This window comes from Pygocentrus nattereri, chromosome 23, assembly GCF_015220715.1.
Source record: "Pygocentrus nattereri isolate fPygNat1 chromosome 23, fPygNat1.pri, whole genome shotgun sequence".
Lineage (NCBI taxonomy): Eukaryota > Metazoa > Chordata > Actinopteri > Characiformes > Serrasalmidae > Pygocentrus > Pygocentrus nattereri.
In genome coordinates, this window is record NC_051233.1 from 4,855,550 (window position 1) to 4,882,344 (window position 26,795).

Consider the following 26,795-nt stretch of genomic DNA (forward strand, 5'->3'; position numbering starts at 1 on the left):
TGAGCTCTATTTACACAAAGTTAGGTTAGTTCATCATTTATGTTGAACAGACTCTCCCAAAGTTTTACGCTGCTGCGCTGACGTTGAACCGCGTGCTGCACTGGGTCGGTATGACCAACAGGTCAAAACCAGCTCTAAACAAAGTGACCGCTGGGCCCTGATTGGTGCTCTGGCTTTGCGCTTCTTTCGTTTTGACATGTTACGTTTTTATACACACAGAAACCAAAAGGAACGACAGATTTCTCAAAATGTAGGAGGGAAAAGTCGGATATTAGACTCTGAAATGTAGTGGAGTGAAAGGAAAAAGTCCAGAATGGAGAAACTTCAGTACAGATACACCAAAAATACTAAAGTACAGAAACTAATTACATTTACTCAGTTACTCAGTTACTGTCCACCACTGATGTTGTTTCGTTCCAATTGCTTCGTCCTAGAGAGAGTTATTACAGAATGTTCGGGGCCTCTTTCGAATGAATCTCCCTATAACCTAAGAATAGTTTGCATTGAAGTGACTGTAGTTCCTGAACATTAGTATGTAATACGCCAGGGATTTTACAGGGTTACAATGATGTGTGTTAGTGACGTCTGTTGTGATGAAATGCCCTCTTGTGTCTCATTCAAAAAGCAGAATGAATAGCCTGAATAGGTGGATAAATGTGTTCCAGTGAAACTCTAAATTATAATCTAATCTAAATCTAAATTAAAATATTCTAAATTACACAGTAAATTGTACAAGGAGTTTCCATTTGATTTACATTCTGAATTGAGTTTGAGTTTGTATTTGCCACTTTTTATTCAGATGTCAAAATGACAACCTGGCAGAAACAAACCAGATGTTATTTCCTCGAAACGAGATTATATACACAACAGTGACTTTTCATTCAATTTAATCTGATATAAATTATCTACCACTCCTCTTATGAACACCATTGCGGTATTAATTGAAAGTGTAGAATCCACACAAACTAGATAATGTAGCATCAAGTAATAGTACAGGGAGATTCACTCGAAAGAGGCCCGGGATATTCTGTTGTAACTCCCGTTAGGATGAAGCAATCCAAACCAAAGGAATATATGACATGCCTTGACGTATGGGTAATTAATTGATTGCATTACATGCGATGCTGGAAGTGATCTCTGTTTTCTGCCAGACACATTTCGATGCGGCACTCCATGGACCTGAACGCATCAGAAAGCATTAGAGAGGTTAAATGTTGTGACGGCTGGCCGGTGCCTACCTCATCACTCAGGGGCATCCTGGCTTGTTCTAAGATCCGTATCCTGAGGAGCACATCGCACGTTGTTTCGTTCAGATTGCTTCTTCCTAGAGAGAGTTACTACAGAGTATTCGGGGCCTCTTTCAAGTGAATCTCCCTGTAGTACTAGTAGTTAATAAATAATTTTTAGTTTGTGAGTAGATATTGAAGAATATGCATGTAATTTAAGACAAAACATAAATGCTGCTCTGTAGTTACTTAAGCAAGATATGCATTTATGCCTGTTCTTGCTGTTAATTGGACTATGTCTCTACGTTTTGCTATACAGTGGGCTGTTTTTTTCTCTTCCTCTGATGGATATTTGTGCCAGGTTGTGCAGTTTAGTGAAGTGGAGCTTGTTCCTTCTTTGATTTGCTCATCTATTCAGGTCAGCCTTAGAGAGACGCTTCCTTTCACCACAGCTCTGTCCTACAAAAGAGGGGTCCACGGCTCGGGCGACTAAAAAAAAAGACAAGGAAAAAGACAAGCTCAAGGCTGTGTGATCCCTCCTTCTGCCAGGCTTTTGAGAGAGCTTTGGGGCTTCTTTCACGCCGGGGCCCATTGAAGGCCACCCTCCTCCATCGTTTTTCTCCCCCTCTTCCTAAAGGGAGGGGAAAAAAAAGTCCCTTCTGAAATCCCAAAGGAGGGGAAGTGAAGGGTTCAATAGAGTTCTGTGCCAGGCTGATGCCACTGTAAGAGCAGCCCTCTATGGGATTTTATAAGCTAGAGATTGTGTGTTGGGTGTTGGGCTGTAGCTGGCTGTGTCTCTGAGCTGTAGATTTAATCAGGCCTTCAGTTTTGTCCCAATATAGCCCAAGAACACTGGCTGAGTGTTTAACCCAGCCCACTTGACAATTGCCTGACAAAATCCTGTCTGAATTTGATTGTAGCCCAAAAAAGTCTGTAACCCAACAAAGATCTGTCTGGACCTGAATACAGCCTGATACAGTTACGTCTGATTCCAACTTTAGTCCATTAAAATTAGTTCTGAACTCAAGCTTAGCACAGTAAAATTCTCTATGAACCCAGTTGTTGCTTGTCAAAAGTCCTCCTGAACCTGAATGAAGCCCAACAAAGTACTGTCTAAATCTGAAACCTGACGGAATTTGTTGTTGGCTAAGATCAAGTGTTCTAATCAGTTTAATATCTGATATTTCCTCTATATGAGGACTACATATTAAATCGATTTTTAGAGCAGGGTGACGGAAGAGGAGCTTGCTCCGTCCACTCCACACGTTTGCGGTAGGCTGGAGGTTAGGCAACCATTCTTGTGACCGGAAGGTCACCGGTTCGGGATCCATCAGCTGACAGGACCTGACTGAAGTGCCCTTGAGCAAGGTACCTAACCCCCACCTGCTCCCTGGGCACTGTGGATAGGGCTGCCCACTGCTCCGGGCGGGTGCGCTCACTGCCCCCTGGTGTGTGTGTTCATTAGTGTGCATGTATGTGTGCAATTCCCTATGAATCTGACTGTAGGCTGTGGAAATTCTGTGATCTTGACTGTTGTCTGAAAAATGTCTTTCTGAATCCAACTGCAGCCCAAAGAAGCTCCGTCTGAACCTGACTACAGCCTGAGAAAGTTGTGTGTGAACCCCATTAACATTGGCTCTGAACTTGAGTGTAGCACAACAAAATTCTGCGATCTTAACTGTTGTCTGACAACTGTAAACTGTAAACTTTAAGCCCGTCAAAGTTCTGTCTGAACTACAGCCTAAGAAAATTCTTTCTAAATCCAGTTGCATCCCTACAAAATTCTGAACAGGATCACAGTCAAAAATTCTGTCTAAACTTGACTGTAGCGCGATTTCTGTCTGACCCCGACTGCATTCTGACCAGATTCTAAGACTACTAAGTCTTTACCCTGCCCGTCTGTCTGAGCCTGACTATAACCTGACTCTAAAACTCTGAGACCTGACTCTGTCTTGATAAAACTGTCAGAATGTGACTGTTATTATTACGGATGGACTTAGTCCATGGGCCACAACCTGCAGGTCTTTACAGGTTTTTTTTACTTTGTTTGGGGTCATTTTGTGGGAATTTCCTTTGGTCACGTCATGGAAAGGAAAATATATGTCGTTCCCCGGCTTTTGTATGGAGTAAAGCGGACCCTTCACCAGAATTAGAGGCTGAAGTCAGGAAACTTATGACACATTAGAAAGTGGATTAACCCCTGAATACATGTTTTGATTTGCACGTAACTCATTACTTAATATAATCAATTCTTTTGTTATTGTCTGTAAAATATTTTGACGGTTGTAAACCATCACAGCAGTTTTTGGATCAGTTTGTGTTAGATGTAAGTGCTGGATTGCTAACAGTCTTAGATTTGAGTGAACAGTTAAAAATTGCTCAAGAATTTAAATAAATTCTTACAAAAAAAAATAGTTACGAAGCCTCAACCCACTTGGACGATATCTATGTCTTCATTAAGGTCACACAAAGTGTTTTTGGACACAGTATGACCGTGAACTAAGCCTGGACAACAGGGCAATGTAGTTCGCTGATGATACAGTGACCGGATATTAACCCTAGAACAGTTCATTGTAAGCTGGAGAGAAAGTTCGGTGACGCTTTCTATGAATGTCACATTTGTAAGCGTCTATGAACACAGTCATAACATGTCATAATGCGCTCATAAGGCATTATAAACATGGTTATACAGATTTATAAAAATGATTTACACTTTATAGCCATGTTTGTTGTACATTATTAATTATTAATATAATGCATTATAAGTAGTGCTAATAACATGTTATACTGTCAGTACCAAAGAAGTTCAGCCCCAGCTTGGAGAGCATCGTCCAGCCTAGAACTATTGCTTCAAAGTGCTTTTCTTAATAAGCGTCTCACTTTAAATGTTACATTACATCACAGCAAACAAAATACCCATGAGCCTCCCTCCTGACGCCACACTGAGCGTGAAGTCACTGGTGGAGTGAAGGTCTGGAGAGGGAGAAGCGAGATAGTAGAGCACTGTCATTGTGATATGTTCCCTCACTGGTTCTGGTGCCAGAACCCTACACTCTGTAACACTACAGTACAGTAGTGCTGGTTTCTGCTGGCGTTCTATTGGATATGCAGTGTTAAGTCAGTGCCAGGCTAACGGTGGTGCACATTAACAGTGGTGCACATTGACTTTCCCACATTGGGTGAAACTCTGAGGGCAGCTCTAGTTTAAACTCTGACTTCTGAAGCCTGTAATGAGCTTTACTGTGTGTGTTTTAGTGTTTCAGTAAATCCTTCAGTAAATACTTCACTCTTAACCCTGGACGAGGCTTTAGTCCAGCACGCCTCACTTTACTTAGAGCGGACAAATACAGCTTATGAGCTCTTATAATGTGTTATGAACACTACATATAATGTATTATGTTAACAATTCATAATGCATAATAAGCATGTTTATAATGCGTAACGCATTTTTATAAATATTTATACCCATGTTTACAATGCCTTATGAATGCATTATAACATGTTCTGAATGTGTTTATAGATGCTTACGAAGGTGACATTCATAGAAAGTGTTACCGAAAGTTCTTCTGATCCTCGTCTATGACTGAGAAATGATGTTAGGAAAGGTAACAAATAATATAAAATCATATATGCACATAATGTTTTATTCACGTTTCGCTGTTGTCGGAAGAAAACCTCGTATCTGCGAAAGGGTAACTTTACAGGAGAAGGAAAAACCTACTTTCATTTTATTGGAAGTCAATGGAACCAGACAATTTTCCAAGTCATATTGGGTCATTTCTTTTAGTCCATTCTTCATGAAATTTACGCACAGGTATTCTCCTTTTTGGTATGTTCGAAAATGACATAATTTGAAAATACGACAAAAACGGAGATACCAGGTTTTGTTCCGACAACAGCGATTTACTGGTGAAACATTAAGTTACAACGTGGCCTTTCAAAGCTGACAGTCTATAGTAGAATAAGGTCCCCACCGTCTCTGCTGTGTGTGATTTACTGAGTAAACTTTGCTGTGTGTTCTCGTGGTTACTTGAATTATGAAAACAAAAACACTTTTTTTTTAGCTGTATAGTTTGTGAACATGGCTTTAGAAACGGTTTGCAGTCTGACGTTCCTCTAGCTGGGAAGTTGCTACAGCGCTACTGTGTCTGATCCACTCAGACCAGCGCAACACACACTAACACACCACCACCACGTCAGTGTTACTGCAGTGCTGAGAATGACCCACCACCCAAACAGTACCTGCTCTGTGAGGGTCCATGGGGGTCCTGACCACTGAAGAACAGGGTAGCAGAGTATCAGAGAAACAGATGGACTACAGTCTGTAACTGTAGAACTACAGAGTGCAGCTATACAGTAAGTGGAGGTTGGTGTAGATACTGTTTGAGTAAATGCTTGAAGTCTCTAGATTGATGTCTTCGGGAAAACTGTGTATCGTTGCTTTCCTAAGAAAATAGTAGCTTTATAGGAAAAGGGAAAAAGTACATTAGGAGGTTTTCCTATGGCTGTTGTGCCACTGGTGGAAAATCCTTGTGTCCATGTTTGACTGCAAAGTGAAGTGAAAACATCACTTTGCTTTTAGTGTTGACGTTCTTCACTTCCATGAGAAGATGCAGGCTCCATGGGGCCACGTATAGACTCTCCTAGGCTGATGATTGCCAGGCAGTCTCTGTGTTTGAAGTTGTAAGCTTCTCCTTTCACCTCGCCGGCTGTCAAACACAAGTCTGGATCAGTTTGGATAAGAGACGGGTGAGGGGGGATTCCCTAGGGCAGGGCTTCTGTAGAATGGAAGTCGGACCAGGGGGAATAGAGCGAAGAAAGAAAGGAAGAGGACGGAGAGAAAGAACAAGTGAGTAAATATGGACTGTGTAAATATTTGATTAGGGTTATAAGTGAATTTTGAATCGCTCTCTGATGAAAGATGAAAGATGGCTAGGCCAGTCTTTTGTATTGGATATACACAGATGGAGTGGCCGTTAAAGGTGTGAGGACATCGAGTTTTTCAAATACAAACTCGTTTTTTTTAAGTGGTAGTGACACTTTTTAATCCCACAAATGGGAAAATTTCACCTCCACATTTAACCCATCCGCGAAGTGAAACACCACATACACACTAGTGAACACACACACACTAGGGGGCAGCAAGCACACTTGCCTGGAGCGGCGGGCAGCCCAATCCGCAGCGCCCGGGGAGCAGTTGGGGGTTAGGTGTCTTGCTCAAGGGCACCTCAGTCATGGACTGTCGGTGCTGGGTATCAAACCGGCAACCTTCCAGTCACAGGGCCAGTTCCCTGACCTCCAGCCCATGACTGCCCCATTGTAGTGACCTATGTGATTATATCAAGTCATACAAAAAAGTTGAATATATGATCATGTGGGCTGTGAAGAGAGAAATATATCTGTTTTTAGTGGAAAAGTACCTTAGACACATACAGGGGTGATGCAAAAAGATGAATCTGATTTTAAAGTGATTTGTTTCACTTGTAAATCACCACAGACCAATGCAGTAACCTGTAAATGGTTAAAAGAGCGTAACGTTTCTTATGTAACTGTACAAGGTCTCAGTCTGAACCTCCTACAGCTGTACGGACAACATCAACGCCACAGTCAAACTCATCGCATACTGGATCGAGCACGTCGGGTGTTGCTGCACTCACGGCTCTTCCAGTGCTGTGGACCCAACGGCGAACGTTCTGAGATGTTGGAGGTTCGACTTATTCACACTTATCGAAGTGAAGAACGCAGAACGCTTTCTGCTCTGGGGTCTCATCTCCTCTCAGACTGAAGGGAGCCGTCTTCCAGTGACGGTCATAACTCCATGACCCCCTTTCAATTGGATTGTGATTGGCTCCTCGGCGCCTCACGGCCGTGAAGATATGCTGCTTTGAAATCGGACGAATCTTTTTGAATCTTGCCCTGATATGTTTTTGCTTTTTGTACCATGAAACTGATTTGGCTGTTTTTCCAAAGTATCTCCCTTACTTGTATATAGGGTTATGTCTTATCACTATGCATGCTAAAGTATCTGGTTTACCTTTAAAATGCAGCTGTCAGAGTCTCACTAGCACTTCAAGAAGGGAACACATCCCCCCATTCTTAAATCATTATGCTGACTACCAGTCTGTGACAGAATAGGCTTTAAAGGCACCATCACTGGTCTATACAGGGCGTAATGGTGCAGGAGCAGCGTATTTATCTGATCTGCTGCAGCGACATGAGCCGAGCAGAACTCTCAGATCATTAGGAACCAGTCAGTTAGTCCTGCTGAGAGTAAAGACTAAACGTGGAGCAGCAGAGTTTAGCTGCTCTTAATTGGAACCAGTTGACGGAGAGCATCAGAAGAGCTCGACACCGGACACTTTTAAATCTGTGCTGAAAACCTTCCGATTTTAATTATTTTCACATTTTCTCATCTGTAAAGCACTTTGAATGAGCACAGTGTATGTGCTATATAAAGCTTACTGTAGACATTGAGTACTTGAGTGAGGCCTTCATCGCCGTTTCCTCTACATCCCTGCATTTAGAAGGGATGTAGGCAGCGATAAAGATGACATGTTTGCGTTTAGCTCTACTGTCAGAGTGATTGCTGTCTACCAGCCAGTAGCAGGAAGCTTCAGTGGTTTATCCAGACCAGGCATGATGCCTGGCTCGGGTTCGGGGGCTGGACGGAGGGGTGTGTGTGTGTGTGTGTGTGTGTGTGTGTGTGGTGCAGGGGCCACTTCCTGCTATTCTTCTAGCGAGTTTGGTTCCCATGAGCACTCTTGCCAAGCGCAGTGTGGCTGGAGCAGCCGTTCCGAGCGCTAGTCGCGCCTCTGTGACGCCGGCCTCTGGACACACACACACACACGCTCAGGATAACCCACACACTCACCATCACTCACTGGCGTGCCGCAGAGGGCCGTCACTGTGGGGACCGGAGAGATGCACACCATCCATGGGCTGTGTAGAGTCTGCATCGGCTGCAGACTCCCTCAGGTTAGTGAGAGAGAGAGAGAGAGAGAGAGAGAGAGAGAGAGAGAGAGAGAGAGAGAGAGAGAGAGAGAACGTCATGTTGTCATGTTAATAGTTATTGTTAGTTTATATATAATAACTCATACAGTGTAGAATTATTAGACACTGAATTCCGGTTTTGGATGTTTTTATTCAATATTTTATAGTCCTTTATATCTTTTTATGCACCTCTTTACATTTTAATCAAATTATCTGGCTTGAAATTTGATCACGACTTTTTGAATAGAAGTTATTTTTTCATTCTTAAAAATGATGGTTCTTCAAGTAAGTTCCTAGTTCTGGTTCTATACAGAAACATGCGTTCCATGTAGAACCATTCCAAATTTGAATGGTTCTTTGCATGGTGAAATGGTTCTTCAGATTGATGGACACTGTGCTGTTTATGGTTCTGTATAGCACCAAAAGGATATCAACTTTTAAACGATAGAAGAACCTTTTTTAGTGCCATATGGTACAGTTTTAAAAATGGTTCTATATGGCACCAAAAAGGGTATTTTTCTACTGTTACAGTGTCAAGCTTGGACAATAGAAGAACCCTTTTTGGTTCTAAATAGAACCCTTTTTAAAAAGTTTGATAGGAGTGTCCTGTGAAGACTCCCCCTTAGTAGCCAATCGGACGCCACCTGTGCAGCAAGTCCAGTCGTGAAATTTCCTCACTACTAAATATTCCACAGTCAACTGTCAGTGGGATTATAACAAAGTGGAAGTGATTGGGAACGACAGCAATTTAGCCACGAAGTGGTCGGCCACGTAAAATGACAGAGCGGGTCAGAAGATGCTGAGGGGCATAGTGCGCAGAGGTCACCGACTTTCTGCAGAGTCAATCACTACAGACCTCCAAACTTCATGTGGCCTTCAGATCAGCTCAAGAACAGAGTACAGAGCTTCATGGAATGGGTTTCCATGGCCAGAAACCAAGTGCAATGCATCACCAAGTGCATAGCAAAGCGTGGAATTCAGTGGTGTAAAGTGCCACCACTGGACTCTAGAGTTTGAAATGTTGACTTGACTACCGCACACTTTTCCACTGTGCATCAGTTCATTTCAGATAAAGCCCAGAGAAGTGGGCAGTGTTTCTAGACGCTGTTGACATATGGGTTCCGCTGCGCATGCTAGGTCTTGCGTTTGAGGATGTGTTTATTTGTCAAAGTGTTCCTGAGCCCAAGTGGTGATATCAATCACGGAAGCTTATCAGTTTTTAATGCACTGCTGTATGAGTGCTTGAACGTCGGGTGTTCAGTTGAGGTTTTTGGCCTTGCTTTTTACACACAGAGGTTCCGCATTGGGGGTGAAATACCCAAAAACCTTGCAATTGCTCCTTGAAGAATGTCCTTCCTAAACAGCTGGACTATGCATTAAAGAGTTGCATTATTTGGTAAAGTAATGAGTCTTGACTCATCCTTGTTCCTAAAGGATGAGGCCTTTCCTGGATGCTCCTTTTAAAGCAATGCATGGTTCCACCACCTGTTTAAATGTTTCCTAAACTGCCTTTGTCTCAACTTTTTTGGCCTGTTTTGCAGGCATCAATTTCAAGATGAACACATGTTTTCCCTTAAATACAGGCCAAAGAGGATTTTGAAATCACCTCTTTCTGGTTTTATTTGCATTTATTTGCATAAATGTGTTCATGTTATAACTGAGGTGGGGGGGGGGGGGGGGGGTTACATTCCTGAAACCCTTGCTTCTTCAAATCTAATGACCTATAAGTTCACAACTTCACTGCCACTCCATCTCCTCCCAGTTCCTCAGCTCTACCTCAGTCCTGCTACAGCTACGAGAGGGGCGGTCTGGCCTTCTAGCTACAGGCAGAAGCTGCCCAGAACTCCAGCCCTATTATAATAGCCTTTAGCCTAACATGGTAAGCTTTTGCCATATTATTTTATTTTGGAAGTAAGAGAAGTTACAGGATGTTTAAGGCCCAATCCCATTTCTTCTTTTTACCTCTACCCCTTGTTTTTGAGTGTCACCCTAAGCCCTAAGGTGTAGTGGTTGAAATCTTGCCCTAATAAACGGGACCTTCATTAACAGCTACTAGCGCTGCTCTGTAGGCGACCCCGCCCGTCTTCAGTGACAACAGAGGAGGGTAAAGTTCAGCTCCTCACCGCTGGGCTTTGGTTACATTTAGGAGATCATACGCCTTCAAAGAGGGGGCAATTATTTATTATCATCCACCGTTTATTCTTTGGTGATACAAAGCTGAAGTCAGATATTCACCAGCTTCTCTTTTGAGTTTTCCCGTTCCACCTTAAATGGAGCAGCAGTTACATTCTGGCGGTTCCGGTGCCAGAACTGCTGCGCTATTTAAGGTGGAACAGGAAAGTTAGCCAGCTAGCTACTGAGACATTAGCATGCTATTAGTGTTTAGGAGATATAGGAGAAACGGGTGAAATGGGATTGAGCCTTGTCCAATGGGCCTTGTACTACCCGACCACAACAAGCACCAAGCTGGACCCTCTGTGTTATCGCATTATCCTCCAACTGCTTATTAGCGATGCTGTGAATATAGTTTAAGAGGCTCCTCCTCCAGGTGGTAAAGGTGTACCAAATCTATGAGTCTATAGGTCATGACTAGGAGCCTCTTCCCCTTCCTCTGTTCTATGTTTACTGGAAAACACACTTAGAAGATGTGCTGGTGGTGCATTAAAAATATATGAATTGGCCACGGGTATAAAATCCGACATATTTACATATTTTACAGACACTGACAAATCGATGAAACAGCCCTACTCTGTTGTTGGCAAAATTTTTGGGATGTCTGCTGGAAGAACCTACCTAATGAATGCAAGATTGGGATATAGAGAGGCAAACGAATGAGTGCTTACAGATTTTTTGGAGCTGAATTATTAATGCAGAAACATGTGAAGTGTGCTAAAGAAAGAGAGGCAGAGAAAGAAGGAAAATGTGAGTGATATGACAAAAAACACCCACTTAAACACACATACTTGTCTGAAATCCACCCAGCGCCTGCTAGAGCATGTCCATATATTGATTCAAACAAGCCTGCTCAATTACTGCATGATGCAAACGTTACTCAAGGCAAACTGTGAAACGAGCACATGACAGCATAAAATCTTTATATAAATTCCCAGCTCCTGTTGATTTGTTCTCTTTTTGACACCACAGGGCTTTTTACTAGGTTACTACTAGCAGAGTAATAATACAACGAGTGTGTTTACAAGCACTTAATAATCCGATAACTGCGGAAAATCTGATTTTCTCAGTAATCAGATCAACACATTTACAAGCACTTAATAATCCGATAACTGTGGAAAATCTGATTTTCTCAGTAATCAGATCAACACATTTACAAGCACTTAATAATCCGATAACTGCGGAAAATCTGATTTTCTCAGTAATCAGATCAACACATTTACAAGCACTTAATAATCCGATAACTGCGGAAAATCTGATTTTCTCAGTAATCAGATCAACACATTTACATACACTTAATAATCCGATAACTGCGGAAAATCTGATTTTCTCAGTAATCAGACCAACACATTTACATACACTTAATAATCTGATAACTGCGGAAAATCTGATTTTCTCAGTAATCAGACCAACACATTTACATACACTTAATAATCTGATAACTGCGGAAAATCTGATTTTCTCAGTAATCAGACCAACACATTTACATACACTTAATAATCCGATAACTGCGGAAAATCAGATTTTCTCAGTAATCAGACCAACACATTTACATGCACTTGAGTAATCAGATAATGGAAAACTCCGGGTCTACATGAGTCAGCCAGTAATCGGATTTCTGCTTTGCAACCAGTCAATAAACTCACAGAAGATGACGCGACGTAAACGTAATGTAAAACTCAAACTTCATGCTGTGGCTTTTAAATTTATTTATTTATTTATTTTTTAATAATATAACATCACTTTACCTGAAAATATGAACATACATCATCTAGAAGATGAAGAATATTTCATTCCTTCATTTTATCTAGAATGTATTTTGTTTCCTTGTCGCTCCAAAGGTTTTGCTGCATCTCAACGCTGCTCGTTTATTTCCGGTACTGCCGTCTGTTTTTACGCATGCGCAGACTGAGAAATGAGAAAGAAATCAGAGTAAGAGCTCACAAGCACTGAGGAGCCGGATTACTGAGCTTTATCCGGTTTCGTAATCTGATTTCTGGACCTCACTGTGTGCTGTTTACATAACCACCTGAATAATCAGATGACTGCAGAAATCCGATTATGATCGCATGTAAAGGCAGTCATTGTCATACTGTGTTAGCCTGCTGGTGTGGCTTGGACGTTAGAGCTTCAGACCTGGACCCTATGAGGATCTGTTTTTGATTAATGTCTTAATAAAAGTGGCCAAAAGTGAGGCTCACGGCCAAAGTTCCCATGAGAGAGCAAACCGATTTTTAGTACTCAACACTGTGATTAAATTTGCGCAAAAATTGTAATTTAACAGAAAACCTTGATTTGAAACCTCCCTTTACATGCTGCTATGAAAGCAGTCTGAGTGGTTTAGCTAAATCAATGCCTTTCTAAGGTCTCAAATAGCAGTTTTATAATGTTAGATGTGCCAATAGGAGCAGTAACATATTAACATAAGGTGCATAAGGCGCAGTCGTGAGCTGGAGGTTAGGGAACTGGCCCTGTGACCAGAAGGTTGCTGGTTTAATCTCCAGGAGTCCTTGAGCAAGACACCTAACCCCCAAACTGCTCCCTGGGTGCAGTGGATAGGGCTGCCCACCACCCTGGGCAAGTGTGCTCACTGCCCCCTAGTGTGTATGTAGTGTTTCGCTTCACAGATGGGTTGAATGCGGAGGTGAAGTTTCCAAAATTTCCACGTGAATTTCCAGGTGAATTTCCAGGTGAAGTTTCCCCAAATTTTTGTGCTGCAAAAGTAATCCTGAAATGAAGACAGCAGCATATTTGATTGAACCGAATTAGGAATTTTGTGAATGGGTACACCCTCCCAGTTCTGTGGATTTAACCTTCACAAAGGGTACAAACTGGAAGTAAATATGTTCCCCCATCTATCCTCTCGCCTCAATTTGAGCACGAAGCACGAGTGGACCTGGCAGTGTGTGTGTGTGTGTGTGTGTAAGTGTATATGTGTGTCAGCAGGGGCAAACGGGGCAAACATACACCCACTGGAGCATAAACACCATGATGCATTTGGAGCGCTGCCACGTCAGGGTGAAATCCAGGCCTTTTCCATTTGGTTTAATCCAACAAAGATCGAAAGTGCTTGCTTTTTTAGGTCGAAAGAACATGACTCAGTCACTCCACGCTCTAGAGTGGAACGTGCTAAAAAGAGAGTTTGACACAGGGCATAAAGAGGATTTTGCCTTGAACATGACATAAGCGTTTGGCACGCCGTTGACCAGAGTTTACAGGCCTTGCTTAAAGCCAAGCACCGGCTGTGTCTGATCCACTCAGACCAGCGCAACACACACTAACACACCACCACCACGTCAGTGTTACTGCAGGGCTGAGAATGATCCACCACCCAAGTAGTACCTGCTCTCTGAGGGTCCATGGGGGTCCTGACCACTGAAGAACAGGGTAACAGAGTATCAGAGAAACAGATGGACTACAGTCTGTAACTGTAGAACTACAAAGACCAGCTATACAGTAAGTGGAGCTGATAAACTGGACAATGAGTGTAGAAACGAGGAGGTGGTCAGGATGCTGTGCCTGATTGGTGCATTTGAGTGAATTTGTACAGTTTTACTTACTGCCATTTGGTCTGATGCTCAGCTTCACCAGACCTGAGACCTGACAGTGGTTTTCCTGAGACTTTAAGCCATTTATTTATATTATTTACATAATATAAATATTTAATCAATAATGAACGGATACAAATTATTAACAAAAGAGCAAAAAAACCCACTCTGCGCTTGTACCTGTGCATCGCTCAGCCGATCAGCACTTTAATTCACCGTATCTTGCGACTCTTTTCCTTTCTTTCATCTCTTTTGTCCGTTTTGCTCCTCCTCTCCTCGCTGCTCTGGTCTCCTCTCCTCTGAGATGCTCACCCCCAAAACCTGTCTGTCTCCCCTTTTGATCTTTCTCTTTTTCGTCTTTGTTCTGCTCTGTATTGATTTTATCCTCTCTTTTCTGACCTCCTCTGTTATTTGTCTTCCTCCTGCCGCTGCTTGCCTCTTTAAAGCGATAGTTTGACACAAAAGGGTCTACAGAACCCCAGTCTACAGTGTAGAAGGCAGAGATGTTACCCACTACACTAACCAACCACTATAGTATAATATATATATAGTATAATAAAAGGATAATTACTTCATTACGGGTGACCCAAGAAATCAAATACTGATGCTGGGTGATTCATTTTGGGTCACAAATGCCACTCAGACTCACCCCAGAGGTACTGGATGGATCACTCTATAGAATGCAGGTCCGCTGCTCCACAGCCCAATGCTGAGGGGCTTTATACCCCTTTAGGTGGCACTTGGCATTGGGAGTGGTTGTTGTTAGGCTCATGAAAAGCCAACCCATGCTATTGGCAATAATCCTTCCATTCTATTGCCAGTGCTTTTCTATGGAGATAATACAGACTGTGAGTGTGTACTTGGATGCCTTTGTCACCAGTGAGGGCACTGAATTCATTAGTTAGCGGTGATGTCCTCTGGACAGATGATTAGAAGGTGAGTGGCCAATAACCAGCACAACAGCTGTATGGACCCTCAGCTATAACATTAAAACAGGCTTGTTTCTACACTTATTGTCCATTTTATCAGCTCCACTCATTACTTATTACTTAGAACCACACAGCTGTGGCTGAAAATCTTTTATTTTTCATGTTAAAATGATGGACACATTGAAATGAAGTACATTAAATGCATGTGTTGTGTTTCTGTGTGTGTGCAAAATATAATACACAGACTCTCTGCACTGTGGAGGGCAGCAGGGGGTAGTCAAACAGCATGCAGGCGCAATGGCCTGACATATGTCCAGAAGCGGAACTGTGGGGGGTTAATAAAGCTCAGCTTGGCCTGGCTGCCAGCTTTGTTAGAGGCTCCTCACTAGTAGCTCCACCTTGCTAGTGTATATTTAGAGACTATGGCTCATCTCTTGATGCATGGTTTGCATTGGCCATCATCTGCTCCATTATTAATGGTTCAGTTTTTGGTTCTGGCTCATTTTTTTGGCTGGTAGACTATTCTCAGTAGTGACACTGGCTGTGTTTACATGCCAATCCGATACATTCAGATTATAGAACCTCCGTTTACATGCACGCTACAAGTGATCCGATCCAAAATTTTGCGCATGTGTAGAGAACCACTTCGTGTAGCCGTTACCATGACAACCAGCATCACATGAGGTCCAGTCAGAGTGAGATGAGCAGCAGTGAGCAGTGATTGTGTTTCTAACTGCTTTAAAATGACGTCAGACTCAGGAAAACGTCCTTCACACGTCCTTATTAAAGAAGGCCGAGAGGAAGACGTCGTGTTCTGAGACACATAAGCTGGACGTCCGTCCCACCGCCGTCTTTTAAAGATCAGAGCATGAACTTCGTCTCCTCTGCAGACCAGTTTCTTCTCTCACTGTGATGTGACGCACATGCAGAACGGACTTAAACTTTCCGATAGGGAATGTAATCGGATACAGACGTTTACACGGATATTATTCTTCTATTTATTCAATTATTTACAGGATTACCCACCTCGTTCAATCATATAGGAGGGCAGTAGATGTTGAATTTTATGTGTGAATTAGTTTATGTGCTGAAATAGTGCAGAGCTCAGAAATAGAAAACTGAAAATGCAGATGAGAACTGTCGAGACAGTGGCAGAGAAATAAAGCTGGAAGGCAGCTATGCAGATATTCTTTCTGACGCTGGAGTGCTTTACCTCTCCTTCATCTTTTCATAACTGGAATGCTTACTTTTTCTCTAGGGCTTTAAGTAATATCCCTGCTCAGCAGATGAGCTGGAAATTCTTTCTTTGTACCGGGGCACACTGTTAGCTTTGGCACGCTGGGCGGCATTATTTGAATGTGTGTGTGGGGCTGAGTGGGTGAGTAGGTGTGAGTGTGTTTTGTGGACGTTTCCTCATCGCATTTTTATGAGACTGACCTCTCTTCGGGGAATATGTGTGTATAAATATTAGGGCTGAACGATGTTCGAAAAACATCACATTGCGATTTTTTTAGGTGATAAATATTTAGGTGTTTCCTCAAAGGATTTATCCAGGTTTTTCCAACTCTTCACAAATACTAATGATCACTTTAGCAATAGACAGAGTGTATTTTGAAGCAGCATTCGGAATAAGGAACATTTTGAAAATTTGAATTAATCTAAAGCGGTGAAATTTTTTTATACCCCTGTTGTCGGAAGAAAATCTTTTATCTCCATTTTTGTCATTTTTTCAGTTTAAAAAAACCTTTTGCTCATTATATTGTGTGTCAATTTCATGAAGAATGGACCAAAAGAAATGGCTCAAAATGACTTGGAAAGAATAGTAGGTCAAGTTTTTCCTTCTCCTGTAAAGTTCCCATTTTGGAGATACAAGGTTTCTTCTGAGAACAGCGATAGTTGTGTCTTCACTAAATTTTTTATTGTATGTCATTTTAATATTTTTATTTACAGTCACATTAGGATAAAGCAATAAAAATAAACTTTTAGTTATATGCCTGGATCGCTTTAGAAAAAAATGTTTCAGCAAAGGAAATTTAAAAATGCCAACGGACATTAATGGATTAGGGCAGTAGTTGTGTATCCTGGTTAGGGCTGCACAATACAAATGGAACACCATATTGCAAGAACATTGCCATATATTACATTTCGAAGCGTAGAAGTGAAATCAGTAAGATTCACCTGCAATATGCAAATTGTTGGGGCAGCTGTGGGCCGGAGGTTAAGTAACCCACCCTCTGACCAGAACGTCGCCGGTCGATCCCAAGAGCCGACGGTACATGACTGAGGGTGTCCTTAAGCAAGGCACCTAACTGCTCCCTGGGCACTGCTTTGTACAAATATGCTCACTGCCCCCTAGAGTTTATGTGGTGTTTCACTTCACGGTTGGGTTAAACGCAGGAGTGAAATTTCCCCATTGTGGGACTAATAAGGGTCTCTTAATCTAATCTAAAATGATTTACCATTGGTGAATGGCTTGATTCTTTACTCAAGGAATATCTCTGATTGGTCAGAATGCTTACAGCACAACAGTGACTGGTTTCGAGAGGCCATTTCCACATTGCAGCCTTCTGTGACATCAATAGTCGTGGGCTGGAGGTTAGGGATCCAGCCTCGTGACCGGAAGGTCGCCGGTTCGATCCCCAGAGCCGACATCACATGACTGAGGTGTCCTTGAGCAAGACACCTAACCCCCAACTGCTCCCCGGGTGCTGCGGATTGGGCTGCCCACTGCTCCGGGCAAGTGTGCTCACTGCCCCCTAGTGTGTGTGTGTTCACTAGTGTGTATGTGGTGTTTCACTTCACCGATGGGTTAAATGCGGAGGTCAAATTTCCCCATTGTGGGACTAATAAGGGTCTCTTAATCTCTTAATAACGCAAATAGCTGTTGTCATATGATATGTTGTACAGGCCTAGTGTGTCTGTACGTGTGCCATGTGCAGCCTTAAGACAGACACAGATGTGTCCAACAGTGTCCTGCTTTCCTCTATGTGACTGTGCTTTTCTTTCAGGTCACGTTACATAGTTTGTGGGAGGCATATGATTATGGCTTATGTAACTGAGGTTGATGCTTGGATACACTTAAAGCTCTGCATATTGCTCACAGTCAGATGCTGTGTGAGTGTGTGTGTGTGTGTGTGTGTGTGTGTGTGCATCTTTTCAATAGCTTCGTTTACATGCAGCCTAATAATCCATTAATAATCTGACTAATAGCTCAATTGGAATAGAATATGCCCATGTAAACACCTCAGGAAACTAGATAAATTTCATGCTCTGATCTTTAAAAGACGGTGGTGGGACGGACATCCAGCTTTTGTGTCCGAGAACGCGACGTTCCCTCTCTCGGCATCATTTTAAAGCAATTAAAAGCACAAGCACTGCTCACTGCTGCTCATCTCACTGTGACTGACCTCACGCGATGCTTGTTGTCATGGTAACGTCTACCCCCTTCACTGATTTCATTTCCAGTCCAAACAGCCGTTAATTATAGGTACATAATCCACTTAGTTACATACACACATTTATATACAACCTCTTTTCCAAAAAAGTTGGGACGCTGTGAAAATGTAAACAACAAACAAAATATTTGCCCATTTTTGAAGTTGATGCCAACAACACGTTCCAAAAAAAGGAGCAGACTGGTGAACCCCTCCTCATCTTTACTTCTAAAAAGACTTTTTTTATATCGAATCATGTTGCTGACCTGTTGCCCACTAACCACCAGGTGTTTTTATTAGCACCACACATTTTACCAGGCTTTTGTTCCCCAACCCCCTGTCCCAACTTTTTTGAAACATGTTGTTGAAATCAGTTTCATAATGGATGTTTTTTATATATTTTTTTAAAACAAGAACAATTCTTAGTTTCAACATTTGGTATTTTCAATGAAATATAGGGTTTCAATGATTTGCACATCATTGCATTTTGTTTTTATTTACATTTTGCACAGTGTCCCAATGTATTTTGGAAATGGGGTTGTACGATGATGAGCCACCTCACAGATGAAGCGAAGGATGCTGATTATCTCATAGCAGTGGGAGTTATTAAAAAATAAAATGGCATGTCAAGTTATACTCACTGAATGTAGGAGAACCGAGCTGGCATGAAGACTTGAGCGTTATGCCCAGACAGCTGGGCTAAGGCATCTCTGAAATGACAAGGCTTGTAGTGGTGAGAACCTACCGGCAGTGGTCAGAGAAGGGTCAAAACACCAAACCGGCGACAGGGTGTTGGGCGCCCAGGGCTCATTAGTGCACAAGGGCAATGAAGGCTACCCCCTCTGGCCTGAACTGACAGAAGGGCTACTGTGGGAAAGTCTTACATTTTTTATGATTGTTATTGGAGGAATGTTTCACAACTCGGTGCATCGCACCCTTCTGCATGGAAAGCATCTACAATGCAGTGCACACAAGTGTTGGAACTGGACCTTGAAACAGTAAGAGAAGGTCACGTGGTCCAGTAAGTTGGGTTTGGTTTTATATCATGTGGATGGCTGGGTACATGTGCGTGCTTCCTAGAGGTGTTTAAGGTTACCCTGGCCTTCATATTTCCCCAATCTCAGTCCGATCAAGCCTCAGTGGCATGTGCTGGAACAACAAGTCTAATCTGTTGCAGCTCCACCTCGCAACTTACAGGACTTTAAGGATCTGCTGCTAAAGTCTTGGCGCCAGATACCACAGGGCACTTTCAGAGGTCTCATAGACTCCATGGTGCGCTGTGTTGAAGCTGTTTTGGCAGCATGCGGTGAAACGTATTAGGCGTAATGTTTTGGCTCATCTATGTATATAGACCTCTGCCCAATGAGGCTCATTGCGGAGCAGCCAACCAGGACAGGACTAAACATCAATGTTAAAAGCACAGCAACTTAACCAACCTGCTTAATTTTAAAGGATAAAGGTTGGAAAATGTTACATTTTGACTATTTTTGGTGCATAAAACCGCAGTTGGCTTAAATAAAGTAGAAAAATACGGGACATGGCTCTTTACTACGCATACCTGACAAAGTTTCCTGGTTTCCACTGAGTATTTTGGTGAAGTATCAATAGTAGTAATCGCTAGCACCTAGATAAAAAAACTCTTTTTATAAGACATTGAAATTCAAATCTCAATGACATTCAGGGAAAAATGTAGACAGGACAAAACGGCTTTGAAACTTGTCTGTAAATAAAGTAAATATGTAGAGGCGACCAGGTTTGACCCAGATGCTGGGTCACACAGTAGTGACAGGATCTTAGTGATGTTTGGTTCTCACTGTAATTGAGATGTCACCTGTTACAGCCTGTGATGTCCAACAGGTGGCAGTACAGTATACTCATACCTGTGTGTATGTATGTGTTGTCTAGGTGACCATCCTTCGAGGAAAGGACGGCTATGGCTTCACCATCTGCTCTGACTCACCTGTACGAGTACAAGCTGTGGATCCAGGTAAGAACTCACTGCACGTCAGCCTGAGTGTCTGTGTGTCAGAGAGAGAGAGAGACAGAGAGAGAGAGAGACAGAGAGAGAGAGAGACAGAGAGAGAGAGAGAGACAGAGAGAAACAGACAGAGAGTGAGAGACAGAGAGAGAGAGAGAGAGAGAGACAGAGAGAGAGAGAGACAGAGAGAGAGACAGAGAGAGACAGAGAGTGAGAGAGAGACAGAGAGAGAGACAGAGAGAGACAGAGAGTGAGAGAGAGAGACAGAGAGAGAGAGACAGAGAGAGAGAGAGACAGAGACAGAGAGAGACAGAGAGTGAGAGAGAGAGAGAGACAGAGAGAGAGAGAGTGAGTGAGTGTGTGTGAGAGAGAGATAGAGAGAGAGAGCGAGACAGAGAGAGAGAGACAGAGAGAGACAGAGAGTGAGAGAGAGAGACAGAGAGAGACAGAGAGAGAGAGAGTGAGTGAGTGTGTGTGAGAGAGAGATAGAGAGAGAGAGCGAGACAGAGAGAGAGAGACAGAGAGAGACAGAGAGTGAGAGAGAGAGACAGAGAGAGACAGAGAGAGAGAGAGTGAGTGAGTGTGTGTGAGAGAGAGACAGAGAGAGAGAGAGACAGAGAGAGAGAGAGACAGAGAGAGAGAGAGAGACAGAGAGAAACAGACAGAGAGAGAGACAGAGAGAGACAGAGAGTGAGAGAGAGAGACAGAGAGAGAGAGACAGAGAGAGAGAGAGACAGAGAGAGAGAGACAGAGAGAGAGAGAGACAGAGACAGAGAGAGACAGAGAGTGAGAGAGAGAGAGAGACAGAGAGAGAGAGACAGAGAGAGACAGAGAGTGAGAGAGAGAGACAGAGAGAGACAGAGAGAGAGAGAGTGAGTGAGTGTGTGTGAGAGAGAGATAGAGATAGAGTGAGAGATAGAGAGAGAGACAGAGAGAGAAAGAGACAAAGAGAGAGAGACAGAGAGAGACAGAGAGAGACAGAGTGAGAGAGAGACAGAGAGAGACAGAGAGAGAGAGAGAGACAGAGAGAGAGAGAGTGAGTGAGTGTGTGTGAGAGAGAGATAGAGAGAGAGAGCGAGACAGAGAGTGAGAGAGAGAGACAGAGAGAGACAGAGAGAGAGAGAGTGAGTGAGTGTGTGTGAGAGAGAGATAGAGATAGAGTGAGAGATAGAGAGAGAGACAGAGAGAGAAAGAGACAAAGAGAGAGAGACAGAGAGAGACAGAGAGAGACAGAGTGAGAGAGAGACAGAGAGAGACAGAGAGAGAGAGAGAGACAGAGAGAGAGAGAGTGAGTGAGTGTGTGTGAGAGAGAGATAGAGAGAGAGAGCGAGACAGAGAGTGAGAGAGAGAGACAGAGAGAGAGAGAGTGAGTGAGTGTGTGTGAGAGAGAGACAGACAGAGAGAGAGACAGAGAGAGAGAGAGAGACAGAGAGAGAAAGAGAGAGTGAGTGAGTGTGTGTGAGTGAGAGATAGAGAGAGAGACAGACAGAGAGAGAGAGACAGAGTGAGAGAGAGACAGAGAGAGAAAGAGAGAGTGAGTGAGTGTGTGAGAGAGAGATAGAGAGAGAGTGAGAGAGAGAGAAAGAGAGAGAGTTTGTATGTATTCTATGTGTGTTTAGGATGTTTTTAATTGTTGCATCAAAGAGTTGTGTGACTTTTCATTTTGCTAGTCAGCTAGTTATTCAAAAAGTAGATGTCAGGTAGTAGTGGTCAACTAATGGTCAATACATAGACAAAAAAATAAGAAGCAATATATGAACAGACTGCTACACGGTCTATGATGAGTATTTTCCACTCCCGTGGGACCTGCCACAATTTCTTGCACGATAGGACTCATTTTCAGTGATGTGCACAGGAGCGGGCGGGAAACCAGCCCACTGCAGGTGGGAGCGGGCTGAAGCATGCATGAAGCGAAATCTTGCAAATTAATGAATATATAAAACACTTTTGGAGCGACGCTGAAACTGAAAACGAAATGAAGGGAGTTAAATATCTTCTAGATGATGCATGTTCATATTTTGAGGTAAAGTGGTGCGATGTTTCAAAAACAGCCGCGGCCTGAAGTTCGAGTTTTATATTACGTCACGTTACATTTGAGTTTACATCGCGTCGTCTTCTGTGAGCTTATTGGCTGGTTGTAAAGCAGAAATCTGATTACTGTCTGACTCATGTAGTTTCCCCATTATCTGATTACTCAAGCGCATGTAAATGTGTTGATGGGATTACTGAGAAAATCTGATTTTCTGCACTTATCAGATTATTGAGTGTAAACGTCCAAAAAATTGTTCTCTTTGGCTGATACTGTGTGTGTGGGTGTATCTTTGTGCATAAAAGAGAGGTTGGGAAGATTTACTGAGTCAAATTTTTATCAGGAGCCAGCCCATGAGGGAGTGTGTGTGTGTGTGTGTGTGTGTGTGTGTGCAGGGTGTGCACATATGCCACCTTATGGATCATTTAACATTGCTGTTTAGTGGACATCTCATGGCCTGTTGAGTTTTACTGTGTGTGTGTGTGTGCCTGTGTGTTCTCAGGTGGTCCTGCGGATCTGGCTGGCCTGCAGCAATTGGACACCCTGCTGCAGTTAAACGGTCAGCCTGTGGAACAGTGGAAGTGTGTAGATCTGGCACATGCCATCAGGTACATGTGTGTCTGTGTTTGTTTGTGGACGTGTGTTTGTGTTTTTAATCCTTTGTAGTCCTGGCGGGGGCCTGTGATGATGGCACAGCACAACTATTCTGACATTATGAGGTCAGTTTGCCAGAAAAAAAAAAAATTTTTTTGAAAAAGCATAAACCTCAAGGTGAAAGTGATGGTAAGTACAAAGACAACACACTGGATGGTTTATCCTTTCAGCTTTGCTGCTTTTTGTAACTATTTTGTAACTTTTTGTTCATTCAGCCAGGGTCTGTCATGCTATGGGGATGTGTTTAGAGTGCAGGCAAATCAGATTTGTTTTTCAAGCGTCTCAAAAGATCCAGTTTGAGATCTGATTCTTCGCTGGCAATGCGGGAGGGATGGAGGTGCATCATCTCGCCCTCCAAACTCTTCAGAATCTTTGGTGATCTCCTTGAATCCCAGCATTTCTGTCACTCTGGATTCACATTGTCGTTGTTGCTTGCGTTGCAAGTCACGCAAAAGGTGGAACGTTTAAAAAATCTGATTTGAGCAACCAGACCATTCAGACTTAGGCACATCTGTAAAAATCAGATTTGAATCGCATCAAAATGTGGTTTGGATCCAGTTTGCCAAAAATGAATTTTGTGTTTTTAGCTGCTCAGACTATAAAAAATCAATCTGGGTACAATCTGTATAAGCCAAAAATCGGATTTGGGGTGGCAGTCTGAATGTAGCCTAAGTGCCCATTGGCATGTTTATCATGCACATCTGTGAGGGCACTAATAACACTGATAGATTGATACACCTTTTGGAGCAAGATATGCTGCCTTCTAGATGACGTCTTCTTCAAGGACATCCGCGCTTATTTCAGCAATACAGCATCAAGCCACATTCTGTATGTGTTACAACAACACGGCTGCACATACCACAGTCAGAGACTGTGGGAACTAGACTGGCCGGCCTTCAGTCCAGACCTGTGTCCCAGTAAAAATGTGTGAGTCAAACATTGTTTGTACTGTTTTGACAATAATACAGGTCAAACAGAACTTACTAATCACTGCACATCACTGCACTGTGAAATAGCAGAGAATGTTTTGGGTTGTTTTGGTTTAAAATGCTTTCCAAGGATTTTCAAACTAATCTCTGTTTACTGCATTGGATCTTACCACCAGTAACCACAGGCAAACACTTGTCAACTCACTTTAGCTGCGTTCACATTACCAGCCTCATTGCTCAAATCCGACCTCTCTGACACGACGGTTCACACTCGTTTAAGAAGGTAATATAAATCTGTCATTAATGTGATGAACCGGCCTGAACTGACCCTCATGAGCTCCTCCCACTCAGTGACGTCACGTGACTGAATCACTGCATCATCAGCACAAACTAACGAGCAGAACGAGCTTCGCTGAGAAGATCATTAACTCTGATCAGCTCTCAGCTTCATTATTAGAGTCAGACGGAGGAGAAGAAGGTGAGACGAGCTGCTTTTCCACCGTTTAGAGGCTTTAACGTCAGTTCGGCGCTGTTGCCATGGTAACGCACAATGATGGTCACGCGCAGTGGGAAAAAAAGCAGATGAATTCCGATCTGAGCGTCACATTAAGGTCACATGGCCATGAATCAGATACATATCTGATCTACGACCACATATGAAAGTGGCTCAGGTTGGCTCAGATCTGAGTCACATTAGGCCAAAAAAAATGGATTTGTGCCACTTCAGCCTGGTAATGTGAACGTGGCCTATTTTCTTTAGAGCAAAATATAAGGCGTTCTTTTCTACACGTGGGGAAATGCATTGAAATGACTTTTTATGGTAATCAACCATACGATGCAGACGCAGCAGATAGAGATTAGGTGGAGAAATATTCCTTCAAATTAATGAAACCTCTGTAAAGATAGTAAAACAGGTGTGTGTGTGTGTTTTCCACACTGAGCTACTGCCTCATCATCTCTGCCTCCCATACATCGAGTAACCTGTAGTAGATGTTCTTGCTTAATGAGAAAAATGCAGATTCAGACTGAGCAATAAGGTGAATGAGGTGAATGATTTCCCTGGCTGCTGGAATGTGTCTCTGCGCCGTCTCAGCAGTGCCTCCTTCTCCGCTCATGTTCCATCATTCAGACTGCTCCGGTGCCTCTGTAACCATGTACAAGGCGTGGAGTGTCTTTTTTATTGGTTTTTATATTCAGGGCGTGCACATTTCTCCATTCAGTGACTGGCTTTAAAAAGATGGTTCTTCAAGAGTTCTTTAGTAAAGGTCTATTCACAACCATGAGTGCTATTTAGAACCATGTTGTGCCTAAGTGGTTCTTTGCATGGTGATATGGTTGTTTAGATGATGGAGAATGTGTTGTGTATGAAAAGGCTTCTGTTGCGTGACATCATAACCGTAGCGGAACCCTTTTTGGTGCTAAATAGAACCATTTTGAAAAAGATTTGGTCCCACTTTATATTAAGCGTCGCTAGTAACGGTGTAGTTACACATGAATAACGTACGCAACAACAATGTAAGTACTGACGATTGAGTCACTGTTATAGATGATTATAGATTACAGAAGTCCAGCCTATGTTATTACACATTTCAGTTTTGCCTCATGTAATTACACAAGCGTATTTTTTGATGCACTACAGATCAGAAGTCTTTTCCAACAGTAAAAGGAGGTATGTTTTACGTAACATTATATTTATGTGCATAACTGTGTAAACAAGGTGACCTAATCACATCACATTGGTTAGTACCGTCCTGTAATTACACTGTATCTTTATAACACCTACGCAGGAACTTTATAGTACACTTTATAATAAGTGGACAGTTCATGTGTAATTACTATGTAGGTACTGTGTAATAACAGAGTGGTAATGTAGACGTTGCTTTGGGTTTAAATGCGAAATATTGAATTAATGTTATAAAAGCTACATTTTAATATAAGGGGACGTCTGCTGTTCTGTCACATTACAGAATGGCAATAGCAACATAAATGCTGGCTGAATGTTCGGAAAGCTGTCAGATACAGTGTAATAATGTCTTAATGTCAGTTATAACACACTTCCTTTTACTGCTGGAAAAAATCCAGTCTGGTTACCAGTGTAATTACATTTATGCTGTTACCCTTATGTAATTACATGAGAGAGAACAGCCTGTTGTAACTATTAAGATACACTTGTGTAATTACAAAATATATACTGTCGTAATCCATCTGTGAACGCAACTTTCATTTACAGCATGTGGCTGACGCTCTTATCCAGAGCGACTTACAGTTTGATCATTTTACACAGGTAGGCCAAGGTGGTGTTGGGAGTCTTGCCCAAGGACTTGCCCAAGGTTTAGTGTAGGGTGCTTACCCAGGTGGGGATTGAACCCCAGTCTACAGCGTAGAAGGCAGAGGTGTTACCCACTACACCAACCAACCACACACAAACTTAATCATTAGTAGTTACATTATTGTTACATATGTTGTTCACATGTAACTAAATGATTAATAAAGACACTTCATATAAAGTGAGACCAAAGATTCTGTAGAGAACCATATACAACACATTTTCCATCAGTCTGAAGAACCTTCTCACCATGCAACTGTTTAAGCATGAAATGGCTCTACATGGAAGAGCCTTGCATGAGCCTTAGGTCACCATGCTCAATGTCAAGTGTCGGCTAGAAGGGTGTGGCATTGGCCCTTCTTCTGGGTTCTCTGGAGTTGATAGAGCCCCATCCAGTTCCTTTGACATCAACTGGAGTGACCCAGAGCTAATAAACCACCGTTATTCCCTGACATCACTAATGCTCTTGTCTCTGAATGCAATCAAATCCTCACGGCAATGTTCCAACATCTCATACAAAGCCTTTCCAGAAGAGTAGAGGCAGCAAAGTGGGAACACACTCGATATTAATATCGTTCAT

General features: G+C 42.6%; 1 protein-coding gene and 1 pseudogene across 3 annotated transcripts in view; both read left to right on the top strand.

Annotated features, from left to right (window-relative positions):
• The window catches only part of rgs3a (regulator of G protein signaling 3a), a 318,323-nt gene that overhangs the window by 72,001 nt on the left and 219,527 nt on the right, over positions 1-26,795 (top strand). For 2 of the 3 annotated variants that reach the window (XM_017720342.2, XM_017720344.2), the window contains 2 exons: positions 20,205-20,286; positions 22,809-22,914. In XM_017720342.2, the coding sequence (XP_017575831.2) occupies positions 20,205-20,286; positions 22,809-22,914 (188 nt within the window). Of the gene's footprint in view, positions 1-8,056; positions 8,202-20,204; positions 20,287-22,808; positions 22,915-26,795 lie in introns of those variants that run through there. The other variant, XM_017720343.2, reaches the window with a different exon arrangement.
• On the top strand, positions 2,361-2,524 carry LOC119262300 (annotated as a pseudogene).